The sequence below is a fragment of the Trachemys scripta genome, chromosome 3, assembly GCF_013100865.1.
Source record: "Trachemys scripta elegans isolate TJP31775 chromosome 3, CAS_Tse_1.0, whole genome shotgun sequence".
NCBI classification, from domain to species: domain Eukaryota; kingdom Metazoa; phylum Chordata; order Testudines; family Emydidae; genus Trachemys; species Trachemys scripta.
Window position 1 is genome coordinate 123961428 of NC_048300.1, and position 22114 is coordinate 123983541.

The 22114-nt window shown below is 42.4% G+C and overlaps 1 protein-coding gene across 3 annotated transcripts in view; it reads right to left on the reverse strand.

Annotated features, from left to right (window-relative positions):
- Positions 1 to 562: 562 nt before the first annotated feature.
- SOBP (sine oculis binding protein homolog) overlaps positions 563 to 22114 on the reverse strand; it is a 134035-nt gene continuing 112483 nt past the window's right edge. For 2 of the 3 annotated variants that reach the window (XM_034765932.1, XM_034765930.1), the window contains 2 exons: positions 17249 to 19203; positions 563 to 686 (listed from right to left, as the gene is read on the reverse strand). In XM_034765932.1, the coding sequence (XP_034621823.1) occupies positions 17251 to 19203 (1953 nt within the window). In that variant the 3' untranslated portion in view covers positions 563 to 686; positions 17249 to 17250. Of the gene's footprint in view, positions 687 to 17112; positions 19204 to 22114 lie in introns of those variants that run through there. The other variant, XM_034765931.1, reaches the window with a different exon arrangement.

Below are 22114 nucleotides of genomic sequence, written 5' to 3' on the forward strand. Positions count from 1 at the left end.
TCATGCTGCTTCTTACATCTGTCAAATCAAAAATTAAAAGCCATAAAAGTGTAACACTGAAAATATGGCATTAAAAAGGATAAAGGTGGCCTTTGTAAAAATAACAAGGAAAGTATATTAGCCAATAAAATATTCTAACTCTTCCTTTAAAAGTGCATCATGGGTAGGACAGAGATGACTCTGAAGTGTTGCTACTCCAGTAAAACCCCTTTCCCCCATCAAAACGTGACTAGGTCCAAAACCATACAATGCAAATCACGATTCTTAGTGTAGCAGCAAAACCACAGCAGTTTTTGAAAAAAAAAATCCATATCATTGTCCAGTCTCAAATATCTGAACCTTGAAGTCAGAGAAGGAAACCTACATTGGTCCAGGTGGTTTTTGAAACCAGAGGGAAAAATTCCCCAGCAAGAAACCAAGAGGAAAACATGTTCCTCCAAGGAGAAGAGGAGGTGGTAGTGGGAATGCGGAGCACATTGCACAGGTCCATGATAGGCTGTCTTCTGGGCCAAAGGCACCTGTGGGACTGAGGCTTCCTCTGAGAGACTTAATGACAGGAAGCTGCTTTATTTGTTTGACTTTTAGCCAGACGGGGTGGTGAGCAGCCCAGCTGGCATCATTCGGTGAAGTGACATGGTTTGCTCTGCTCCCTTTCTCCATGCAAGGTACCCTGTCAGTGAGCATTCCTGTAAAACAGACAAGAGGAGCTGGTCAGAAAGAGTTGGGGATGATTCACTGCAGGGAATGTATGCACAAGCATGAGCTTGGGAACGCAGCTTAAAGCGGTGAGGGCAGCTTATGTAAGGACACCGGTTTCACTGCTTCATCCTCAGGTATGTCTGCCTGATACTACCAGGGCTGTGAGTATATGGTGAAGTCAGCAAAGCCTCCTTTGCAGCAAGATTGGTGGAAGCATATTAGAATATGGAGGAATTCTCCTTAAAATAAGCTAGGGAGAGATACAATCATAATTAATACTTTTTGCCTCCCTCCTTTTAGTCTAGCAGATCAAAGGTGAGTAATAATCTCTTGCCGTTATCCAGTGCTCTTCACCTATGGAGCTCAAAGTACTTTACAAAAGTATATGTATCATTATCTCCATTAAACAGATAGAAGGACTGAGCCATGGAGGATATTTGATTTGCCCAGGATCCCACAGTGCCAGGAATAGTGGTAGCATTGGGAAGACAGCACATATCTACTAACTCTCACTCGCTTGTTTTAACTGTCAGTAGAACCTCAGATTTACAAACACTAGAGTTACGAACTGACCAGTCAACCACACACTTCATTTGGAACCAGAAGTACACAATCAGGCAGTAGCAGAAAAAAAAGCAAATACAGCCCAGCACCGTGTTAAATGAAAACTAAAAAAAATAAAAGGAAAGTTTAAAAAAAGATAAGGAAACTGTTTCTGTGCTTGTTTCATTTAAATTAAGATGATGAAAAGCAGCATTTTTCTTCTGCATAGTAAAGTTTCAAAGCTGTATTAAGTTAATGTTCAGCTATAAACTTTTGAAAGAACAACCATAATGTTTTGTTCAGAGTTATGAACAACCTCCATTCCTGTAACTATGAGGTTATACTGTATTACTGGTTGTCTCCCAGTAACTATCCCTCCTCCCCTTTTTTAAGCTATCACAATTTTAAAAAATTGGAGAACTGGACCCAGCAGTGATAGGTGAACAACTCACCCTGGACACCAGTGTTAGAGTTTGGTTGTTTATTCATGTAATTAGGCTTACTGTGCACTTGTACTCTAAGCACATTAGAGGTTTTTAAAACACACACCTTAATAAAGAATATTAGAGCAAGTTTAACAAATTTGCGCCATGCCCAGAAAACCTTCTCATCACAGCCCTGCCTCCATCAGACCCTGCATGACAGACTTCTCGATGACCCCCCTCTCCCTCCTCACTCAGTCAGTCTTCCCAGAGGAGTGTCTGGCCATGTGTCGTAAAGATCAGCAACTCCAGGCTCTGGTGAACAGTCAGAAGAGAGGGCCAGAGCCCAGGCTCCTCACCTAGAATGCCCTTCTGCCAACCTCTTCAGTTATACTGTTATATAAACAGGGCTGATTCAAGCAAATGCATGGCCCCTTGCAAAGCCATGTGATTGCTCCCAGCTGAAAGCCCCAAGATGCAGTGTGACACTTTCTCTCCCCCACCTAACCCCACTCCATGCAAATGCCATGCCAGCTGAGGATGAAGTGGGTTCATTTCCATGAGAGTAGTGTGGAGACATGGAATGGGGAGCAGGCATTATATGCTGAAGTGCAGAACTAGTGTTTATGGAGGGAATTAGGGGAACAGTGGGTCAAGATTACATATCAAATGGAAGGGCAGGGAGCAGTTATGTATCCCAGCATTGCACAGGGAGACCTCCCGTTTCCCAAGGGGCTTCAGTTATCATCCAGAAATCTCTAGCTGCTGCTTATTCTCCCAACCATGTGGCATTTAAATGTGCATATTAAACCTCATCCTCGCTGCAGTGCCCCCATGACCTGGGCAGCTCTGCTGGCACCATTCTCTGTGCCAGCCCTGAATATACTTTATGGTTCTTCCACGCTTTGCCATGAGGACAACAGAAGTTCTGCATGGGACATGAGTACAGAGACATAGGGTATCAGACAAATTCACACTGCAGGTAAGGGAACAACAATGCAGACTGAGGAGGAAAATGTTGCCCAGTGCACAAACTTAGACTGATAATATGCTTCAGGATTTCCCTCTAAGGTTTTAGAGAATAATGGAGTCCAGGCCATAAGATGGTCTCAGTGTGTACCCAAAGCACAGGGACTGTTTTACAGAATTAAGAAAATACACATTAGCTTATTTATTTTTATAGTCTTTCAGATGAAGTTACAGGTAGGGAATAGGCATGCAGGAGAGGTAGAAGATAAAACTCCTTGCATAATACTGTAACCCACACTAGCAGAGTGAGGAGTTTGTTCCTTCTAGGGGCCAGTCCACATAAGAGGTTTATGGATCAACTTCTGCCTCTAAGTAATGAAGCTACAGCCCTTTACCTCAAGCAGTAGCGGCTCATGCTTTGAGCACTGAAGGTCCTCCTGGGTTCATACCCTGCTGTCAGCCTAAGCAGTCAGTTACAATAGTGTTTGTGATCATCTTAGACACTTGAGCTGCGAGCTCTGTGATATAAAACACTACACACCTATATATATATAGCGAGAGGGTATAAAACACTAACGGAAAACCATTTTTGCCATTCTTACTTTTTTCAGTCTTCAACTCCAACCGCAGCATCAAATTGTTCAGAAACAATATGGCGACTGGGAATTAGGCTTAGTCCCGGGTGATCATTGATGTGGGCTGGCGGAGCTTTCCATCTTTTAACACAGTACTTAATTCAACCAGGCAATGAACATGAAAGCTGTTGATGCGCCAGAAGACGCCTGGTTCATAAATGGCCCCAGAGCGAAGGCAAGCCCATAATTTTCTCAAGGAGGCTCTGCTGAGGTCATAAACCACAAGAGTGCAGCTGAAGCAGGCATGGGAGCATGTTCAGCCCTGTAAACACGCTGGGGTCATCTGTTATTTGTAATAGCTCGGTGCTTTTTAGCAACTCTTCAAGTAGTTCAAGCTTTACCATTAAAACCTTCCCCTTTGAACAGTGAGTGATTTATCTTCCCTCTCCATGAAATTACAGAAAAGGCACCACATCACTGCAGCCAGGGGAAGCATTTCTGCACACAGAGCTCTGACATTTTATTTCAGAGGGGACCCAAATTCAGGGAGAAAGTCAGCTGAGCTCAAATTCAGAGTTCCTTACACAGTTCTTACCACGACAAACTCCCATTAACTTCAAAGGGATTTTTTTTTCATTCATGTCCTGCAAGCTCTGGGTCTTTTGTTAACATTGGGTCAGATATGCAGCCCCTGGCCTCCCACTCTCAGCAGTTGGAGCTGTAACCCGTACAGACCTTAAAAATCCAAACAGGCATGCCTGGGACTTACTCTGTGTGGCCGAGCAAGGGCTAGAGACAGTATTCTCGTAAGGGAACTGTGTTATTGAATTGTCATAAAGATACAATGGAGTTTGCCTGTAGATAATGCAATGGTCTCTGTCAACTAGGGTGACCAGATGTCCCGATTTTATAGGGACAGTCCCGATTTTGGGGGCTTTTTGTTATATAGGCACCTATTACCCCCATCCCCATCCCAATTTTTCACACTTGCTATCTGGTCACCCTACTGTCAACTTTATATTTAGGGAAGAACTTTCTGGGAGAAACTGGGAAAGAATAGGAGAAAGGATGCCAACTGCTAGCTATTGCTTCTCTGTGTAAGAACTGCACCTATTCTTAGAAAAGCCTTCAGTGAAATTGCACCAGGTTAAACTAGGTCTAACTCTGGATCCTCTTCTCTAACCTAATTTAGTTTATCCATTTAGTCTAGGGTATACTATTAAATTAGCCACTGGAGTTGGTAAATCCTGACTTCTGCCATCTGACAAGGCTATTAGCCTGATCCTTGTCAGGTGATTAGAGCCAGCAAATACAGCCGAGGCTTTTACTAGTACTCCTGTATGTCACAAGTCAACTAAATCATTGGCAAAAATGGAGCAAATGAAACCCACAGAGTCCCTCAGTCTGACTGGAACTTGGGAGTTAACAGGAGGCGAGGGTTGCAGTGCTTCCAAATTTACCAGAGAGCAAGTCCTATGGCAGAGCAATCGGAGAGAAATCCCACTCACAGGTGCCACAGGTAGCGGCCGAGCTAGCAGGTGAGACCATTGGCCACTCTTAACAGCACTCCTGGGCTTTACACCTTTCATACAGGAACGACAATCCAAGTATAAGGAGGAGAAATTCCTACCACACAAAAGAGGGAAAGGAAGAGCAGATAAAACCAGGAACACAACAGGTAAAGGAGAGGGAAGAAAAAAATAGAATCTTTTGCCAAAAAGTCACACATGTTGCTCTGTGAAAAGAAAAGAGGCTGGGGGCAGGTGCAGGATGAACAATAGCATCTTGCTCTGAGCCCCTCACCCCACCCAAAGAAAGGAGAGTGGGGATGGAGGCTCCTCTCTTTTCTACACTGAGTCAGGTCATGTGCTGAATAGCACCTCAAAGCTGAACAAGAATATGCTGCCATGGGAATTTTGTGGGCCTTTGGCATCTCTGAAAAGCAAGCTGAACATCCAAAAATGGAGGTACTCAAAATCTGGAGCAACTTTTGAAAATTTGTCTACCTAGCAATAGCACTTGTTACCCTTTTTTATTGCTTTGGTTTTTGCTCTGATCTGGTTCTAAGGAGCAGCTGTGACTACTGCAGCACAAAGACAGATAGGACCACACTGTATGGATGTTATAGACATGGCTCCCAGCTCCAGGTGAGGTAAGGGAACATAAGGAGAGAATAAATGGAATCTCTTCTCCTCCTTATATCCTACACACACGCGGCCCCAAGCACAATGGGACCTTCATAAATATTGAGCCCTGAATGCATATGTAGCTCTCCTTTAAAGCCAATGAGAACAGATTCACGTGTGTGCATTAGTGAGCAGAAATTGGCCCTGTGTTTGGTTCCATGGAGTGGGGGTTGGGTATGGTGTGACTGTCACCCCATAAAGTAAAGGGTCAGCTTTAGGTTATTATTTTTTAATTTGTTCCACATCCATGGGGCAGGGCATTTCTGCTCCCTATTTAGGACTGTGATTGAGTCCATTGGGCAGTCTGTGCCCTGGCAGGGAGCAATTATTTTTTAAACGTTAAACATTTTTAACATCAGCGATCAGCTTCTTGCCTGATCTTGCTGAAGTGCATTTCTTTTCACTTCTGCGCTCCCTCATGGCTTTGTGTTATTAAGATCAGGAGGGCAGACACACAGATGTCAGCCAAGATTCATAGATTGCAAGGGCATATGCAATTATTGTGATCATCTAGACTGAACTCCTGTATAACACAGGCCTTCAAACTTCCCCAAAATAACTCCTAACGCAGATCTTTTAGAAAAACACCCAATCCTGATTTTAAAATCGTCAGTGATGGAGAATCCACCATGATACTTGATAAATTGTTCCAATGGTTAATTACTCTGAACGTTAAAGAATTACGTCTGAATTTGTCTAGTTCCAACTTCCAGACTGTAATCAAGTTACCTCTTAGCCCTCTCTTCGTTAAGCTAACTAGATGGAGCTCTTTGAGTCTATCGCCATAAGGCAACTTTTCTAATCCTTTAATCACTCTTGTGGCTCTTCTCTGAACCCTCTCCAATTTACCAACATCCTTCTTGAATTCTGGTCACCAGAACTGAACACAGTATTCCAGCAGCAGCTGCACCAGCGCCAAATACAGAGGTAGAATGACTTCTCTACCCTACTCAAGATTCCCCTGTTTATGCATTCAAGGACCACATTTGCCCTGTTGACCACAGTGTCACATTGGGAGCTCATTTTCAGCTGAGTATCCACCAAGACCCCCAGATCTTTTTCACAGTCACTACTTCCCAGATGGAGTTCCCCATTGCGTAAGTATGGCCTACATTCTTTGTTGCTTGATTTATACATTTACATTTAGCCATATTAAAATGCATATTGCTTGCTTGCTCCCAACTTACCAAACGATCCAGATCGCTCTTTATCAGTGACCTGTTCTCTAAATTATTTACCATTCCTCCAATTTTTGTGTCATTTGCAAACTTTATTAGTGATGATTTTATTTTTTCTTCAAGGTCATTAATAAAAATGTTAAATGTCATAGGGCCAAGAACTGATCCCCATGGGACCTCACTGGAAACATACCTGTTCAATGATGATTCCCAGTTTACAATTATATGTTGAGACCTATCATTTAGCCAGTTTTCAATCCAGTTAATGTGGGCCATGTTTGTTTATATCTTTCTAGTTTTTTAAAACAAAATGGCATGCAGTACCAAGTTAAATGCCCTACAGACGTCTATTATACATCTCTATCAACCAAACTTGTAATCTCATCAAAAAAAGATATCAAGTTAGTTTGACACGATCTATTTTCCATAAACCCACGTTGATTGGCATTCATTATATTACCCTCCTTTAATTCTTTATTAATCGAGTCCCATATCAGCTGCTCCGTTACATTTCCTGGGATCAATGTCAGCCTCACAGGCCTGTAATTATCTAGGTCATTGTGTTTACCCTTTTTAAATATTGGCACAACATTAACTTCCAGTCTTCTGAACTTCCCCAGAGTTCCAAGACTTACCAAACATTAACGGTCCAGTGAACTCATCAGCCAGCTTTTTTTTACATTCTGGATGCAAGTTATCTAGACCTCCTGATTTAAAAATGTCTAATTTTAGTAGCTTCTGTTTAACATCCTTCTGAGATACTAGCAGAATGGAAAGTGTTATCATATGATATGAGTACATCATCTATTTTTCCCCAAATACAGAACAGAAATATTTATTGAACACTTCTGCCTTTTCTGCATTATTGATAATTCTATCATTTTCCCATGGACCAATATTATTGTTAGGATTCTTTTTTTCCCTAATATACTTAAAAAACTCCTTAATGTCCTTAACTCTGCTGGCGTTAGATTTCTTCTTGTGTCCCTTTGCTTCCCTTATTCAATTTTCTACGATTCCTAACTTCTGATTTATATTTACATTCATTACTACCTACTTCTATCAATGCCGATGAACTATGGCTAGTTCAAAAATGATTGTTGCTTATGTCTGATGTCCCTTCCTGTCCCCCGCCCCCTCCCCCGCCCTTACAGTTGTTGTTCATTCCTTGGTGCACTACTAGGGTAAAATTCATCCCATTCCCATGTCTCACTTAAATCCTTAAAACAGAGTTTCACAGTGTGTAGGGCCTTGAATAAGTTTTTTGTGCTGAGGCAAATCCACTCCACATAACAATTTGTGTTCCTACCCTCTCACATTAATAACCCTGTCTCCTACAAACAAGCAAAATCTTTTCCTCTTAGCCAGTTCTCATTTAATACATTTTTTGTGTAATTTCACACACATTTTAAAGTCTTTCAGATTTTAACACTCTGCAGATCATGATCAAAAGATTAATGAAGCTCCACAACATTTTCAGTTTTACTTTAAAAAAATCAACATTTGTGGCCTCCCCACTTCCCATGGCACCATCTTCCACTCATATCACTGAAAAGGGGGCCCTCTGGTTTATACTCTGGTGATACTGAGGAACACATAAGCCAGTATGCATAAAAGCTAGGCCAGAGTATGAGCAGAGGAACTCTGCACTTCTAATCTCCGCTCTAAGACTGACTCATTCTGGGACTTACAGCAAATCACTTAACCTGTCTGGGCCAGGCTCTGTTCTTGTTTACACTGAGGTTGCTTGATGTCACAGCACTAAAGCAAGGCTGCCAAGAGTCACGCTTCTATCGCAACCCTGCCACATTTGGCAGCAATGTGGAGCATTCCCCCAGCTCTGCTGAAACCTGATGGGTTGAGCAGGACTGGCCTGCTATTGCCAGTTTTGGCCTCCAGGAGCTGCTGTGGCGCCAGGGCTGAGCACGCTGACTCTCTGCCTCCCCTCAGGCTGTTTTCCCTGCTGGAGCCAAGTGGAAAAGGAGCAAGGAGGAGCAGCTGGCAGCAGCAGTGGGAAGAGGCAGCAGCAGGCAGAAGGTGAGGAGAAGGGGCTAGGGAGTGCCCCCAGCTGTCCCCCAGACAGCCCCACTAAGCTCCCTCCCCAGGCACCCGCTAGCACACACCCATACACCCACGCTAGCTACATCTGCAAGTTTTGTGCACATAGCGCCCTGCCCCGTGCTCCGGGATGGGTGTGTTGACCGTAAACTGAAGTTTAGGGTGATATGTAAATTATTTGCAAATATGTTAGCTGCCTCTAGCTCATTTGCATAAAATATTATACATGGAGTGGCACAGAAGCTGGTAGCTGGGTGTGAAGTCAGTTAAGTCACAACAATGTAAATGAGATCAGAATCTGCCCCTGTGCTTCAGATTCCCTCTGTAAAATGGGGGCAATAATCTTGAGTTATGTGGCTGGGCTGTTGTGAGGGTTCCTTAGTTAATGCTTGAAAAGTCCTGCGGAAGTGTTCCGGGTTTGTTGACTTGTTTACTGCCTCTGTACAAATGTTACCATTTCTGACTCCATTTACACAAATTATATGATCTTGGGTTATATTAAAAAAGACATTTTAAAAAACTAATGTTTTGGATTTCTTAATATTAAAAATGCAAATCAAAATGCAGCAGCCACAACAAAGACTTTTAGGTCCTGATCCTGCAAACTCTTGCCACCCTGAAGCCAATGTAAGGCCTACTTCCACAGGCATGTGTTTGAGGAATCAGCCCCATTGTAGTCAAGACCCTGAGGCTGCAACCAGGGGGCCCGATTCTGATCTCTCTTTGGTTTTATACTGACTTTAGTGGAGTTTTTCCTGATTTATACCAATGTAAGGGCCTGGTCCATCTCCCACTAGTGTCGGTAAAGCTCTGATTCATTTCAGTCATGCAGGATCAAATCCTGAGAACAGAATTAGACATATTGAGTTTAATGGGTACAGGATAGAGTCTCAAAAAGTGGCCAAAAAGTCTTGCAGATTATGTTAGAGGAGGGGATAACAATCAAGAATGTATGGAGCAAATAACTTATAGCTGGAACATTTCACAGGTGCAGTGCCAGCGGCTTTAGAGTGCCCCTTGTGATTATTGGTAACAGTTTAATCTAGCAGTAATTGTTGCAGAGTTTGCCATTGTTTAAACTTTTCTACAAATATAGAGACAATATTTTTATTGCTGGTTCAGCAGTAATTGGTAAACTACTGCCGTATCATGCAAAATTTGCATCTTAATTGAACTCAGAAAGTTGGGGACAGCATTCAAGTCTGTAGTGACCTCATCATGTATCTCTTCTTCTATATCAGTATTCGGACATCACTAGATTACAGAATTCCTGTGGGAAAGGGGGTTTTGGATAAAGTACTTAAAAAGGGCAGCTAAAGTGGATCATAAAAGAGTATAAATATTTGAAGCATGAGCATGCAACAAATCATAATAATATAAAGATTTACAGTTAGCCACAAGGGCTCCAAATAAATAGCTGAAAATTGCTTTAAACATAGGTTTAAAATATCAATACGTTGTTGATGGGCTGCAGAACTTTGCAAAGAAATCTGAACCAGATAGTTGTTTCCTTCTACACCACCCAATTTCCACAACTTTAAAAAAAATGTGCTTCCATAGAGGATGATTATATTACACAGTTTGAATGTCCAAAACAAGGACTGGAAGATGAAATGCAGCGGGGGTGGGGGTGTTCTTCCAACAAATGCAGTTCAGCCACTTTGCGTCTAGATAATTTGTTGTTGTAGGTTGGCTCAAATTTAAGACAGTAACATTTTAGAAACACTTGGAAAACTAAGCCAGCTGCAGGAAGGATATTATTACAAATTGAGACACATGTTGTACAGGAATACCATTCTTTTCAAATACCAAAAATATGTCTGGGGAAGCAAATCCATGCAAATGAGACCGAGATGGGGCCTACTCTTGTAAGCTGCTGAGACCCTCAACTCTCACAGGAGGCAGTGGGAGCTGAGGGTGCTCAGCCTCTCGCAGGATGGGGTCCATAGATTTAATACGCTTTTTTTTTGGAAGCAAATGTTTTATATTTGCTGGCTCTGTACCGATTCCATGTTCACTTGATTTGTTCCTTTCATAGGATCAGCAAATACACTCCCAACCCCAAGCTCTTTTCACATGGGTATAACATAGTTCACTATCAAAAGTACACAAATGACCTGATGTACAATGAGGAGCACAACTGAGTAGCAAGGCTTGGATCCGGTAAAGCAGTTAAGAATGCGTTTAACTTTAATGCTTTGCTGGATGGGGCCTAACAATAGACAAGGAGAGTCACCTGTCAGTTTAGCTGTCAATGGGACTCTGTCACAATGAGTTCAACACCTTCCAGGTCAGGAATCTGGGAAGACATTATTGCTACTTCACATGAATCTTCTATCTGCTTTTTATGTGCATTTGCATTTTAAAATAGATTTTCCTAAATCCTAGTGCTCCTTGTTTAATTATGTTCATCTCTTGCCCAACTATTTCTTCTGGTTTTCAACCCAAGTTCAGGATTTTTGGGAGGCACTCCTAACAATAATGTGAGCTCTTAGGGCCAGCTCTCCCCATAGGTCAGGACTTTTGCATGGACATTTTCAATAGTTGTTTTAGTCTCTCCCCCTGCATATGAAGGCAATAATAACTTCGTAATTTCTGATGATGTTTCTGCAAGAGCCTTCAGTTGTTGTGGTAAAGATCCATAAATGTATTGCAGAACAGCTGCCTGTTCTGATTTCTGCATTTGAGCATGAGCTGTGATTTTTTCCAGACTTTCCCTGTGATACAGAAACCTTATATCCAAATAGTACAGGAGTAAATGACAAAATGAGGAGTTTGAGTCTCCTTTCATAACCATTTTACACTAGCTCCACGGAATGGAATTGATATAATTGATGTAAATGGGAGGATAATCAGGTCCTAAATGTCTCAAAATGTTTATTTCTTTGGGGCCTGATATCAGAATCATTTACGTGAGTAACCCCATTGCTTACAATCCATCTGGATAAGGCCTACTCACATGAGCAAGGGTTTGCAGGATCAAGTCATTGGTTTTCTCTTTCCTAGAAAGAGTATGGATTTTCTTCTCTTTCCATGGGATGCCCACATTTCACATGTGGTGCATAGGGGTCATATCGGCTTAGTGCATGCTTTGGATGTGGTGTTTGTTTTGTTTTTTTAAAATAAGCTCCTTCTCACAAAAGTCACAGAGGACAATTACATCTGTAGCGGCCAAAGTAGTCTTTGGGGAAACCCCATTGAAGTCAGTGGTCCCAGTCATGCTTGGCACCTTTGGAAATCAGGTCATTTTTACGTAGGTGGCTAAAAATATGGATTCAAGAGCATGGTTTTATGTTTGAAAATTGTGGTCTATGGCAGTAGATTCTGTGGAAGAGTAAAAGGACCAGATCCTCAGCTGGTATAAATCAGCACAAGTCCTTTGACTTCAATAGATCTATGCTGATCTACAACAACTGAGGGTCTGGACCGTGGTCTGCTACTTTACTCCCATGCAGGCTGAATTTAGTGCACTCAAAGTCTGACAATCTAAGGTCTGGTCTACCCTGGTGGGGGATTGACCTAAGATACGCTGCCCCGTCGACTCCGCTTCTGCCTCTCGCTGCGGTGGAGTACAGGAGTCGACAGCGGAGCGATCGGGGATCGATTTATGGTGTCTACACTAGATGCAATAAATCGATCCCCGATAGATGTGGGATTGTACCCTAAGATGTGGGAACTGAAATCTAATACCAAGTACGTCACCACTTAGAGAATCATTTCTTTGGGAAACTCTCCTTTAATTTAATATATCTGAGTGCTATCTGCCATGGTGATTCACAAATGTAAGATCGCTGTAAGTATCAGGCATTTCTTGAGGGCTGAACTTCAATTCCAGGCAAACATGTACGTGTTTGTAATGTGAACAGTCTCCCCCAGAACGACTGGCAAGTCAGGTTCATAAGATGTCAGATATAGGAGTTATTTTTGGAACAGCTTTCGCCTGTGTTAAAAATATGGAGCCAGTTTCTAAACCAATGTAAATCACCATAGCTCCATTGAAACCAGTAGAGATACATCAGTTTACCCCAGCTGTGAATCTGGCCTATAGTGCTGTGTCAACAAAGATAACTAGCAGGAACCATGTAAATATATAAAATATGTTTTTGTTTAGACATGTAGGGCCCAATCCTATCATGGTCAGTGCATTGAGGGGAGAACAGGATGCTGGTAGCTACACAGAGATGCTACAGTGAGGGCGTCATAGAAAACTGTCAGACAGAAGAAAGGTTAATGATATGTTCTCTGCCTCAAGAATCCCAACTCCCACAGCAGGATTTCTTGTGCTGGGCCAGTGGGAGAGGAGGGGATTTCACAGTGGGATACATATGATTTCGGCCCTGAAAAGAAGCATTCTGCATCATGTGTGTCTTTATGACCACAGCATATGCACTAGCCAGCTGCAGGACTAAGCATATGTCCTACTCAGCAGACTGTGAGCCCATGGGGACATGGTGCATGGGCTAGTAGGCCTGCTCTTTGCCCTTCCTGTAGAGCTACAAAGCTAGTCTGCTTGCAGGGAGGAAGAAGCCCCCACCTCAGCTTCCTGCACCTATGCGCGCAAATGGTCTGTAGCATTTTAACTTGTTCACCTTAAAAACTACTTACACTGAAACTGTAGGGTTAAAATGATCCTGCCTGGATGTCCTATGTGCATGCGGCCAACACTAACACTGCTAATTTTAGAAAGCTCACGCCATTCAAACTGAAACAATTACACCCAGGAAGATATTCCTCTCACGAGCTGCATGCCTTTCTCGCACTGTGGAGCTGGCACTGAGGCTTTTTAGGTGGTTGCTTGAATTGCATCAAGCTAGACCAGCTTGACAGTCTACATCCTGATGGAGAGGCTAAACTTTAACATGGAGGATTATGTTGCTGATTAGCATTTCCAATAATCAAGTCATTGGTACATGATATAATCTAGAGTCTGGCTCCTTGCCCCAAAAGGTCGCACTTGCACTGGTTCCTTTTTACAGCCATCTATGTTGCTATTCCTTAGATTCCATCTGCCTGCCCAGAACTCCAGCATGGATGGATCTGGATCATTTCCCTCAATTCATACAATTTGATAGGAAACTAAATTCAGGAAAAGTTACATATTATGTCACATATGTTCAGATTTCGCAATTAGGGGAGCCAGAGGGAGAGAGAACTTTCAGGACTGTTTCTTCTAACAAGTTAATGAGATTCTGGGACCAGCATAATAATTAAACTGCCAGGGCCCAGGTCATCAAAAATGAGGGACCAAATCCTCCCCCGTGTAGCTTATTCCTGCACGGGGACCGGGAAGCTGAGTGTGTTGGTCTGTACGTGTGGAGTTTCCTCATCCCATTGCCAAGGGAGGGGGGGTTTATCTCTACCCTCACCATGGAACAGGTAGGGGGGTTGGGCAAAAGAGCTTGTGGCTAGGGTCATTAGCACAGAGACCATATGCCTCAGAATTGCCTTCTGTTCACACCCACAGACACCTATCAAAACAAAGCTCAAGAAGTTGGTTGCAAATATTTTCGGGGCCTATCCTCCTTTTAAATCCAACAGTGCTATTCAAGTTAAACATAGCCATGGAAGCAGCATCCTCCAGTCCTTTGGTAGCATGCCTTCTGGAGGAGCTGAATTGCCATGGCCACCCCCAGTCCCACTGTCATCTGTTGCTGAGGAGTCAGGATTCATAGTGAGGAGGAAGAATTAAGCTAAAGGTGATGGTATCAACAGTAACATATTCAGTGATTGCCCATGGGGCAAGGGGTTGGAGGCTGGGCAGCAATGTTTTGTATCTCCATGCTCAACCACTCTGTACCCACAGAACATCATCCCTGTGGAATGTTCACAGAGGGGCTTCTTGATGCTGGAGGCGGGGGTGGGGTGAATGAGACTGGGGATCTGCCATAGACCTGACATCACCCCACCTGGGATTGCTGTCTTTTTATTTGCAGTGGCAAAGGAGAGTTAGCCCCATTATTGGGTTCTATGTGAAGCAAAGTAATCAAATCATTTCAAGGGTTCATCTCAAACCAGTATCAGGTTTGTGTGGGTTACCACCCACTGGCATTTCACAGAGACCATGGCGTCATTTGGAGGGAGATGACTATTCACATCATTTTCTTCTATAGGGTATTTTTGGGCTATGCTCTTTCCTTGGAAATACATAAAGATTCTGCCTTTGCATTTCTTTTGTGCAACTTTTTTCTTTTAAGTCACAGGAGACCATTAACCATTTTCTGTGCTATTACACACAACTCTTAGAGGCACTGTAGACACCTGGGAACTGAAAACCTACCAGTAAAATATGTGACAAAAACAATCCATACCCTGAGACAAAGAAATACCAAACTATATCTACACATCTTTGTGAACAGAAAAATGATTACTCATTCTGTAATTGAATTGATAGTTTTCAATGCTAGACATGCTGATGCTTGATGAATTTAAAAAGTGGGGGAAACAACAACTGACTCATAAATCATCCTTTTTTTGTCTTTTGGGTGCTGTCTGTCTGAGCTCAGGTTGTCCAGTTTCTGTGTGTAATATTATATGCAAAGTTATGTCACATACAATAGTGTCAGCACCACAAACAAACATCTGAATGAAGCCAGAGCTTTCTGAGCTTAGAGTGTCCATTGTGGAAGGTGCAGTAGTCTGACTGATGTTAAACTAAAGTGAATTGAGCTCAGGTATAAACATGGCATAGACACTGTGGATTGGGGTAAATGGGATTAATGTAACAGGCATGGGTTAGTCTGATAATAATTAATAGGGAGATAGTCAAACAGCAGTGTTCCCTATAGATCAAAGCACTGTTCTGATATAAAGCATAGTTGTGTGTATGATTATAGTTTGGCTTGAACATTATTTACTATGATATGAGCTCTGAGCATAGCACAGCAGTGTTTGCAGCAAAGATCTTGATGCTTTAATAGCAAGGTAATATAATAGGCATACTGCAAGGTCCATTTGTTTTCCCTAGCTGTGAGGGACTGGAAGATCTTAAATATGTTTTCAGCTTCTGGGTTATTATATATGTTAATTATTGGTCTAAGAAACTTACAGGTGTAGTCTATTTAATAAGTGTATTTTTAAATGTCACTGTGTGCCTGGAGCATAGGATAGGGGTTCAATTTCACTGAACGAGTGTGGACATTAAAATAAGTAAATAAGTACTCTGTATGAGCAAAGAGAGAGCTCATTCTGTATTCAAGGGTGTAAGAGCAAGAACAGTAAATACAGTGGTCCCCATATAAAAAGTTAGCATTTATCACATCACAATGTCTGTGATTAAGCACTTATTCTCTATTATTAGCATAGAGGTAGCATAGAGGAATATTGCAGTATCCCAGATACCACAACATGTTAATTGTTAATGGATACTGAGCTGTTAATGGCAACTTCTGTGAGTCACTATTGCACTACAATGGACAGCACAAAATATGATTTACTGGAGGTTATGGAATACTCTACAGATTGTAATAAAATTTGGCATGTCACCAAGCCATATCCGGCAAATCATCAGTATTTGATTTCTGAATGGGTTCTTGTAACACCCACCACTCCTTTTTTTCTTAAAGAACCTCTCCAATCTCATGTATCTAAGGACATGCAATTACATTTGTGCACACACGGTTGAAGCAAGAATAGACATATATTAAAGTATTAATTTTATAAAGGTACTGTTTTGTCACCAGGACTCAGTGAATTGGGGGGTTGAAGGGAATGGGTTGCAGAACTTTTTTGCCTCTGGATTGCTGTTTCACCCCAGGGGGATGAAATTATTATTTATTATTTATATTGCAGTAAAGCCCTCTGGCCTCAGTCAGGGACCATAATAAAAAATATAAATTTGAAAAAAAAGTGCTAAAATGCTTTTAAAAGTGAGAGAGATGGACTGAGACAGGTGTCTGGGCTGTAAGGGAGCAGAGTTCCACATCCTAGAGCCCACCAGGACATAAACATCACTGCCTATTAACCTGAGACAAGATGGCAAGATCCCTAATAGGAGATGGTGTCTAAGCACAGATACCCACTGGAGCAAATCTCAAGAAAGAACTCTTGACCATAGCTAGGGCCTACACTGCTTTTAACTCCAACAGTGCCAGCTTGAAGTCAGTGTGTTACTCTGAATGCAGGTTGGAGTAATATGATTGTGGTTAACCAAAACAATGAGTAATCATGCGCTGAACTAGCAGCAAGCAGTGGAGTTGGTCTGCTCTGCTGAGGGGAAATGACAATAATTAAACACTGTGGTCATGAGGACATGGCTTGCTGGTACCCAGTTGGGTTAAATATTTAAAACCAGATTGACTGCTCAGACCTAGAAGTTGTGATAGGCAGAGATCCACTAGTTCAGACATACACAACACAAGAACTTCACAGCCAGCACCACAACGGAATGTTCTGTGAGCACAAAGCTGAAGACACTGCCGATGGGTGGAGGATTGACAGATACAAAGATGATACAAGACAAAGACAATATTAAAAACATAAATAATATTTTCTCTTTTTTTGTTAATAAATTGGAATCTCTATCTTTGTTTACAAAAGCCATATCCATATGAGTTTGACTGATACCTGAAAACACTGATATTCATTCTATTCACACAGAAGGCAGTAGTGGTTACACAAACCTTTACTTATTCTGATTTCGAATTCGGAGACACCTCCTTTTCAATGGTGGCTCCAGATCCTCTGGCCCTGTGCTGAGTATTGGCGTTGAGATTATACACGGTGCTATAGCAGTCTTTTCTGCTGGTTTTGGCACAGGCTGGATCACACAACCTGTCTTGGGCAGCATCCGCAAAGCATATGCATGGTCCTCATCTGCAGGGTTGTTAAGGTTGGGGTCTTGCTTGTCTCCCCCAGTGAGGGGCTCTTCCCCAATCTTCTTGCCAACCTCTCCTTCTAGGTGGCAGTTTGATGCACAGTTGTTTTCCTTAACAGATTCCAACTCACTCACTGCTGGCTCTTCTTGCGGTTGAGGCTTTTTCTGCTCTGGGGATTGTTCTGAGTTCTTAGAACCCTCTGTGCTCTTTGTGCCATTCACAATGACATTACAAACTGCTGCACTAGTTTCTAGTCCTGAAGTGCCAGAGGCCAGTGAGACAGGACCGCAGTGAGCTGGGTCGCTGCAAGGTAACATTTTTGTTTCAATTGGGCTGCAATTGTCCCTGCAGTTGCTGCAGTTCCTTTTATCTGAGCTACTAAAAGCCAAATTTACAACACTGTTAGGTTCACGTTCAACTTTAACTTGAGCATGTAAAGCCCTGTGGATAACATTGTGTAGCCTAGACCTGTGCCCTACAGTTAGGTCTATCACACCATCCTGTGGACCCTGTAGTACACTGGAAAAACTAAATTTACTGTTCATTGGACTACTAGGTCTGACAGTCAAATCAACAACTTCATTTCTACTATGCTCCTGAACCACTTGAGCTTGATTTAAGGACTGGCCCGAACAGCTAGGTGACGAGTCGGAGGATTTAGAAGGCCCTTGCTTTGAATCTCTAGGGGACGTAGAATTATTTGTTGGCTTTGCCCCGGCTGCATCACTGGAGGTACTTGGAATGAAGTTTTCACCATTGCTGGAGAAGCCATTGGGGGGCTTGGAATCATTGATGTGAGGGATGGGAATGGGAATAGGGATAGGTACAGGCAAAGGAACAATGACAGGATATGGCACTAAGAGGGTTGGGGGTGGCACCAGTGGGGCAAGAGATGGCAATCCAAAGTTCATCATCTGTGGCATAGGCATAGGACCATTTGGCATCATGCTGACAGGGGGAAAGGGAAGGCTAGGTAAAGGAGCTCCTGGAGGGGGAGGCGGTAGTAACCCTGGGGGATTGCCAGGCATGGTAGGTGTTGTTGGGGGATGAATATGAGGTGATAGCATTGGCCTGTGCATGGGGCTGGAGGTGGGACCCATATTTCTGGGACCACCTGGTGGCGGACCAATTCCAGGAATCATTGGATTGGACAAAGGGCTGTTAGGATTCGAGGCATGATGAGGCGGCCCTCGAATAAATGGTGGACGGATCTGCTGCATAATTTGCTGTTCCATGAATATGGGCAGAGGAACTGGCCCCCGGTTTGTCATCACCATGGGAGGACTTCGAGGTGGGACACCAATTGGAGGCACAATGCTAGCAGGTGGCTGAACAGAAACTGGTGGAATATTTGGATTCTCATTGATGGGAATAGGTTTGGGAACTGGCGTGGGGATTTTAGTGACAGAGCAGTTGGCAGTGTCAGATGGAGAGGCAGTGGTAGACGCTGATGGTCCAGGGCCTTGAATTTGGCCAGCTGCAGACACTGGGGATGGGGCCTTTCTCCGAGCATCTGCTAGCGGTATATTCCAAGAATCTGGAGTCAGCAGCTGTACCCCAGTCCCTTCTGCTTTATTTTCGATTGGAGGATGTAATGTGCTGCACAGTCCAGCTGGAAGATTGGCCTGTGTCTCTTTGTAGAAAATGTCCATTTTGTACTGATTGAGACATTTTGCACTGCAGAACTGAAGCCTTCGTTCCCCGTCCCCAAAATCCAGATACTCTTTTGTGTGTCTTATGTGCTTACACCAGTCACATACCTACAACACAGTAACAAAATCAAAACAGGTAAGAAAAGTGATCTTCTCTTTTTGATGTAATTTTAATAGTCATTTTTCAGTGCTTTCTAAATATCTGATTTATTTCTCTAACTGGGACAAATTAGAAACATTGTGTGAAAATTACATTTTTTTTTTAAATCAGAATATAACTGAACTAAATGTCCCAAACTTTTATGGCCCTCCTATTCTTAAATCTGTCTTATACAGTACATTAAATATTATATATACATACTGTGGAGGAGATCCTCAGCTGCTGTAAACTGGCATAGCTTCACTGACTTCTTAGACATAGCTTCTATGACAACTTAAACCAGCTGAAGATCTGCCTGTGTGTGTGTGTGTGTGCGCGCACGCATGCACGCGTATGTGGCTATGTACCTACATGGTACATAACCTACGTGTTCTCTGACATGTTGAGTTGCTACGCAGTAAATAGAATCAAGAAACAATTTGAAAAGGATCCCAGAAAGTTCCACAAAAATGACTGCAAACAACGTCTGCTAAGCTACAGCACCTTGTAACATTTTACATTATTAACTGTGTTAGATAATAAGTTGGAAAGGGAGACGTATTTTAAATGGTATCAAAAAGCAAAAGCACCATACATCATTTGCTATGCATTCCAAATAGAAACTTGGAAATAGTCATGAAATCTGTATAAGGTTCAGATATTCCCAACTTGTGATGTTTCGACAAGCTGGAATTATTTTCTGAGCTGTTTGCCCACTCTTGTTCACTAGTCACTCTGTGTAAAACTTCTTGGCAGACGAAGTCTTATTTAGCAACTTTTCAAATACTATAGCAAAAAGTTAGTATTACGGGCTTTTTTTTTTTCTTTTTTCCATTTTGTTCTTTTCTGCGCTATGACTGGTGTGGTGAAGGCATCGACAATTTTTTTTTTAAGTAAGGCTGTAGAACTAATTAAGCTGTGAAAGGCTTTCCCAATTGTAAACCACTAGACACTAAAGTTCAAAAAATAGTCACTCTAGGCTTCAGAATCCATTACTTCAGAGAAATTATTGTGATTTCATTAACACATTAATTTTGCAACACCAACAGCTCTCACAGATGGTGAAGACATGATCTACAATTCAAATATGACTCTTGTTTGCACAAATGCTTTTCCTTCATATGGCATTTTAAACAAGAATTAATATGAGTAATCTTGCCATAGCTATAAACAGATAAACAGATGTCAGATTTTTCAGTGCCTTACTTTTTGACAGAATTTTACATACACAAGCCCTCCCACCATTTTTTGTCATTTACTTGAGTTCTCAAAATATTCCATACACAGATATTTTAGCGCTCTCTATAATCAGTATGTTGAGCCTCTGACCATGTCAGAATACAGTACCATATTGGGTGTATTCTTACTTTTCCAAACAGCTTTTTTAAGATGACTGTCTTTACATATACAGTATATACATATAAAAAAAGAATATCACTGTGAAATGGCAGCTTTAAAAAGATAATTAATTTTAATAACTATTGGCCATATAAACAATTCAAAACAACATATGTCGGGCATTTGATTACTCATCTCATTTAACTCTCAGCTTTCTTTCAATATAAACAGTGGTGACATTTTAGAGTATTCATATATATATATATATATATACACACACACACACACACACATATATATATATACACTGTTATACTATTTTTTAACTATGCAGCTATTTGGTTATCTCTTTTTGGTCACCATTTTTCTCTCTCTCTCTTTTTCTCCTGCACACTCTCTCTCTTTTTATTCACTCATTAGGTTTTTATCCTGACTCAAAGATGTTAAAAGTATTAAACTAAATGATCCTTTGACTACTAAAACACCTCTGAAATCTGGAAATCAATAGGCCAGATTGTCAGCCGGTATAAACCAGTGTAGCTCTATAGAAGTCAAAAGTGTTACACTGATTTACACCACCGGAGGATCTGGCTGTATTTTGCCCTATTCACATTCCCACAGTGGATACCTGCAAAATGAGGTAAGTTTCTGAAGCGGGAAAAAAGTTGGGCACAAACCACAATTTCCCCCTAGCTCCAGAAATCCCTTGTACTGAATGGGGAGCTGTGGTTCCTGAGAAGGGGGTAGATAGCTGCTAAGAGAGAGCTGAGGGATGGACTCAACATAGGTCATTATCCCCATTTCCTCAGAGCAGCTGGGATTCCTACAGTGTACTGATTCCTTCGCTGGGATGGGCATTCCTCACCCCCAAACAGGTGTAGCTGCCATGGAAAAGAATATAAAAGCTAAGGGAACCATAGTGTCAAATGGGCAAATGGGGACTGGGAAGTAGTGCCGAGCATTGGGGCCAAACCCTGTCCTTCAACAGGATGATCCGGTGAAACCCCACACGCTGAACCTGCGGCTTCTCTGGCCCTTTCACAGTTTTTCAGGAAGGAGAGAGGATTTGGCTCTGAGTCTGCACTTCAAGCTTTTCCTCAGTAACGCCTGCAGGATTTGGCCCAAGGTAATTTTTGATGTAGAGTTAGCCAAAATGGTATTCACATTCCATGTATAGAATTAGGTGTAAGGGAGTAAGGTGCCTCCTTAATCTCCTGGGCAGGCTACACTCCCCATGGGCTACAGCACGGGGAGGCACTACTCCCTCTCCTGCAGAGATAGGTGAGGAGAACATTGATTCTGTCTCTCCTTCCAGCACACTTCTCAGCAGAGTTGAGCTAATGCTAGGGTTACCATATTTAAAAAATAAAAAAAGAGGACACTCCATGGGGCCCTGGCCCCGCCCCTTTCCCACCCCGGCCCCTCCCCAACTCCGCCCCTTCCCCAAAGTCCCCGCTCTAACCCCCCCTCCTCCCTCCCAGCCACGCGAAAAGAGCTGCCCAAGCGCTACCGGCTTCGGGCAGCCCCCATGCCTCCGGACTC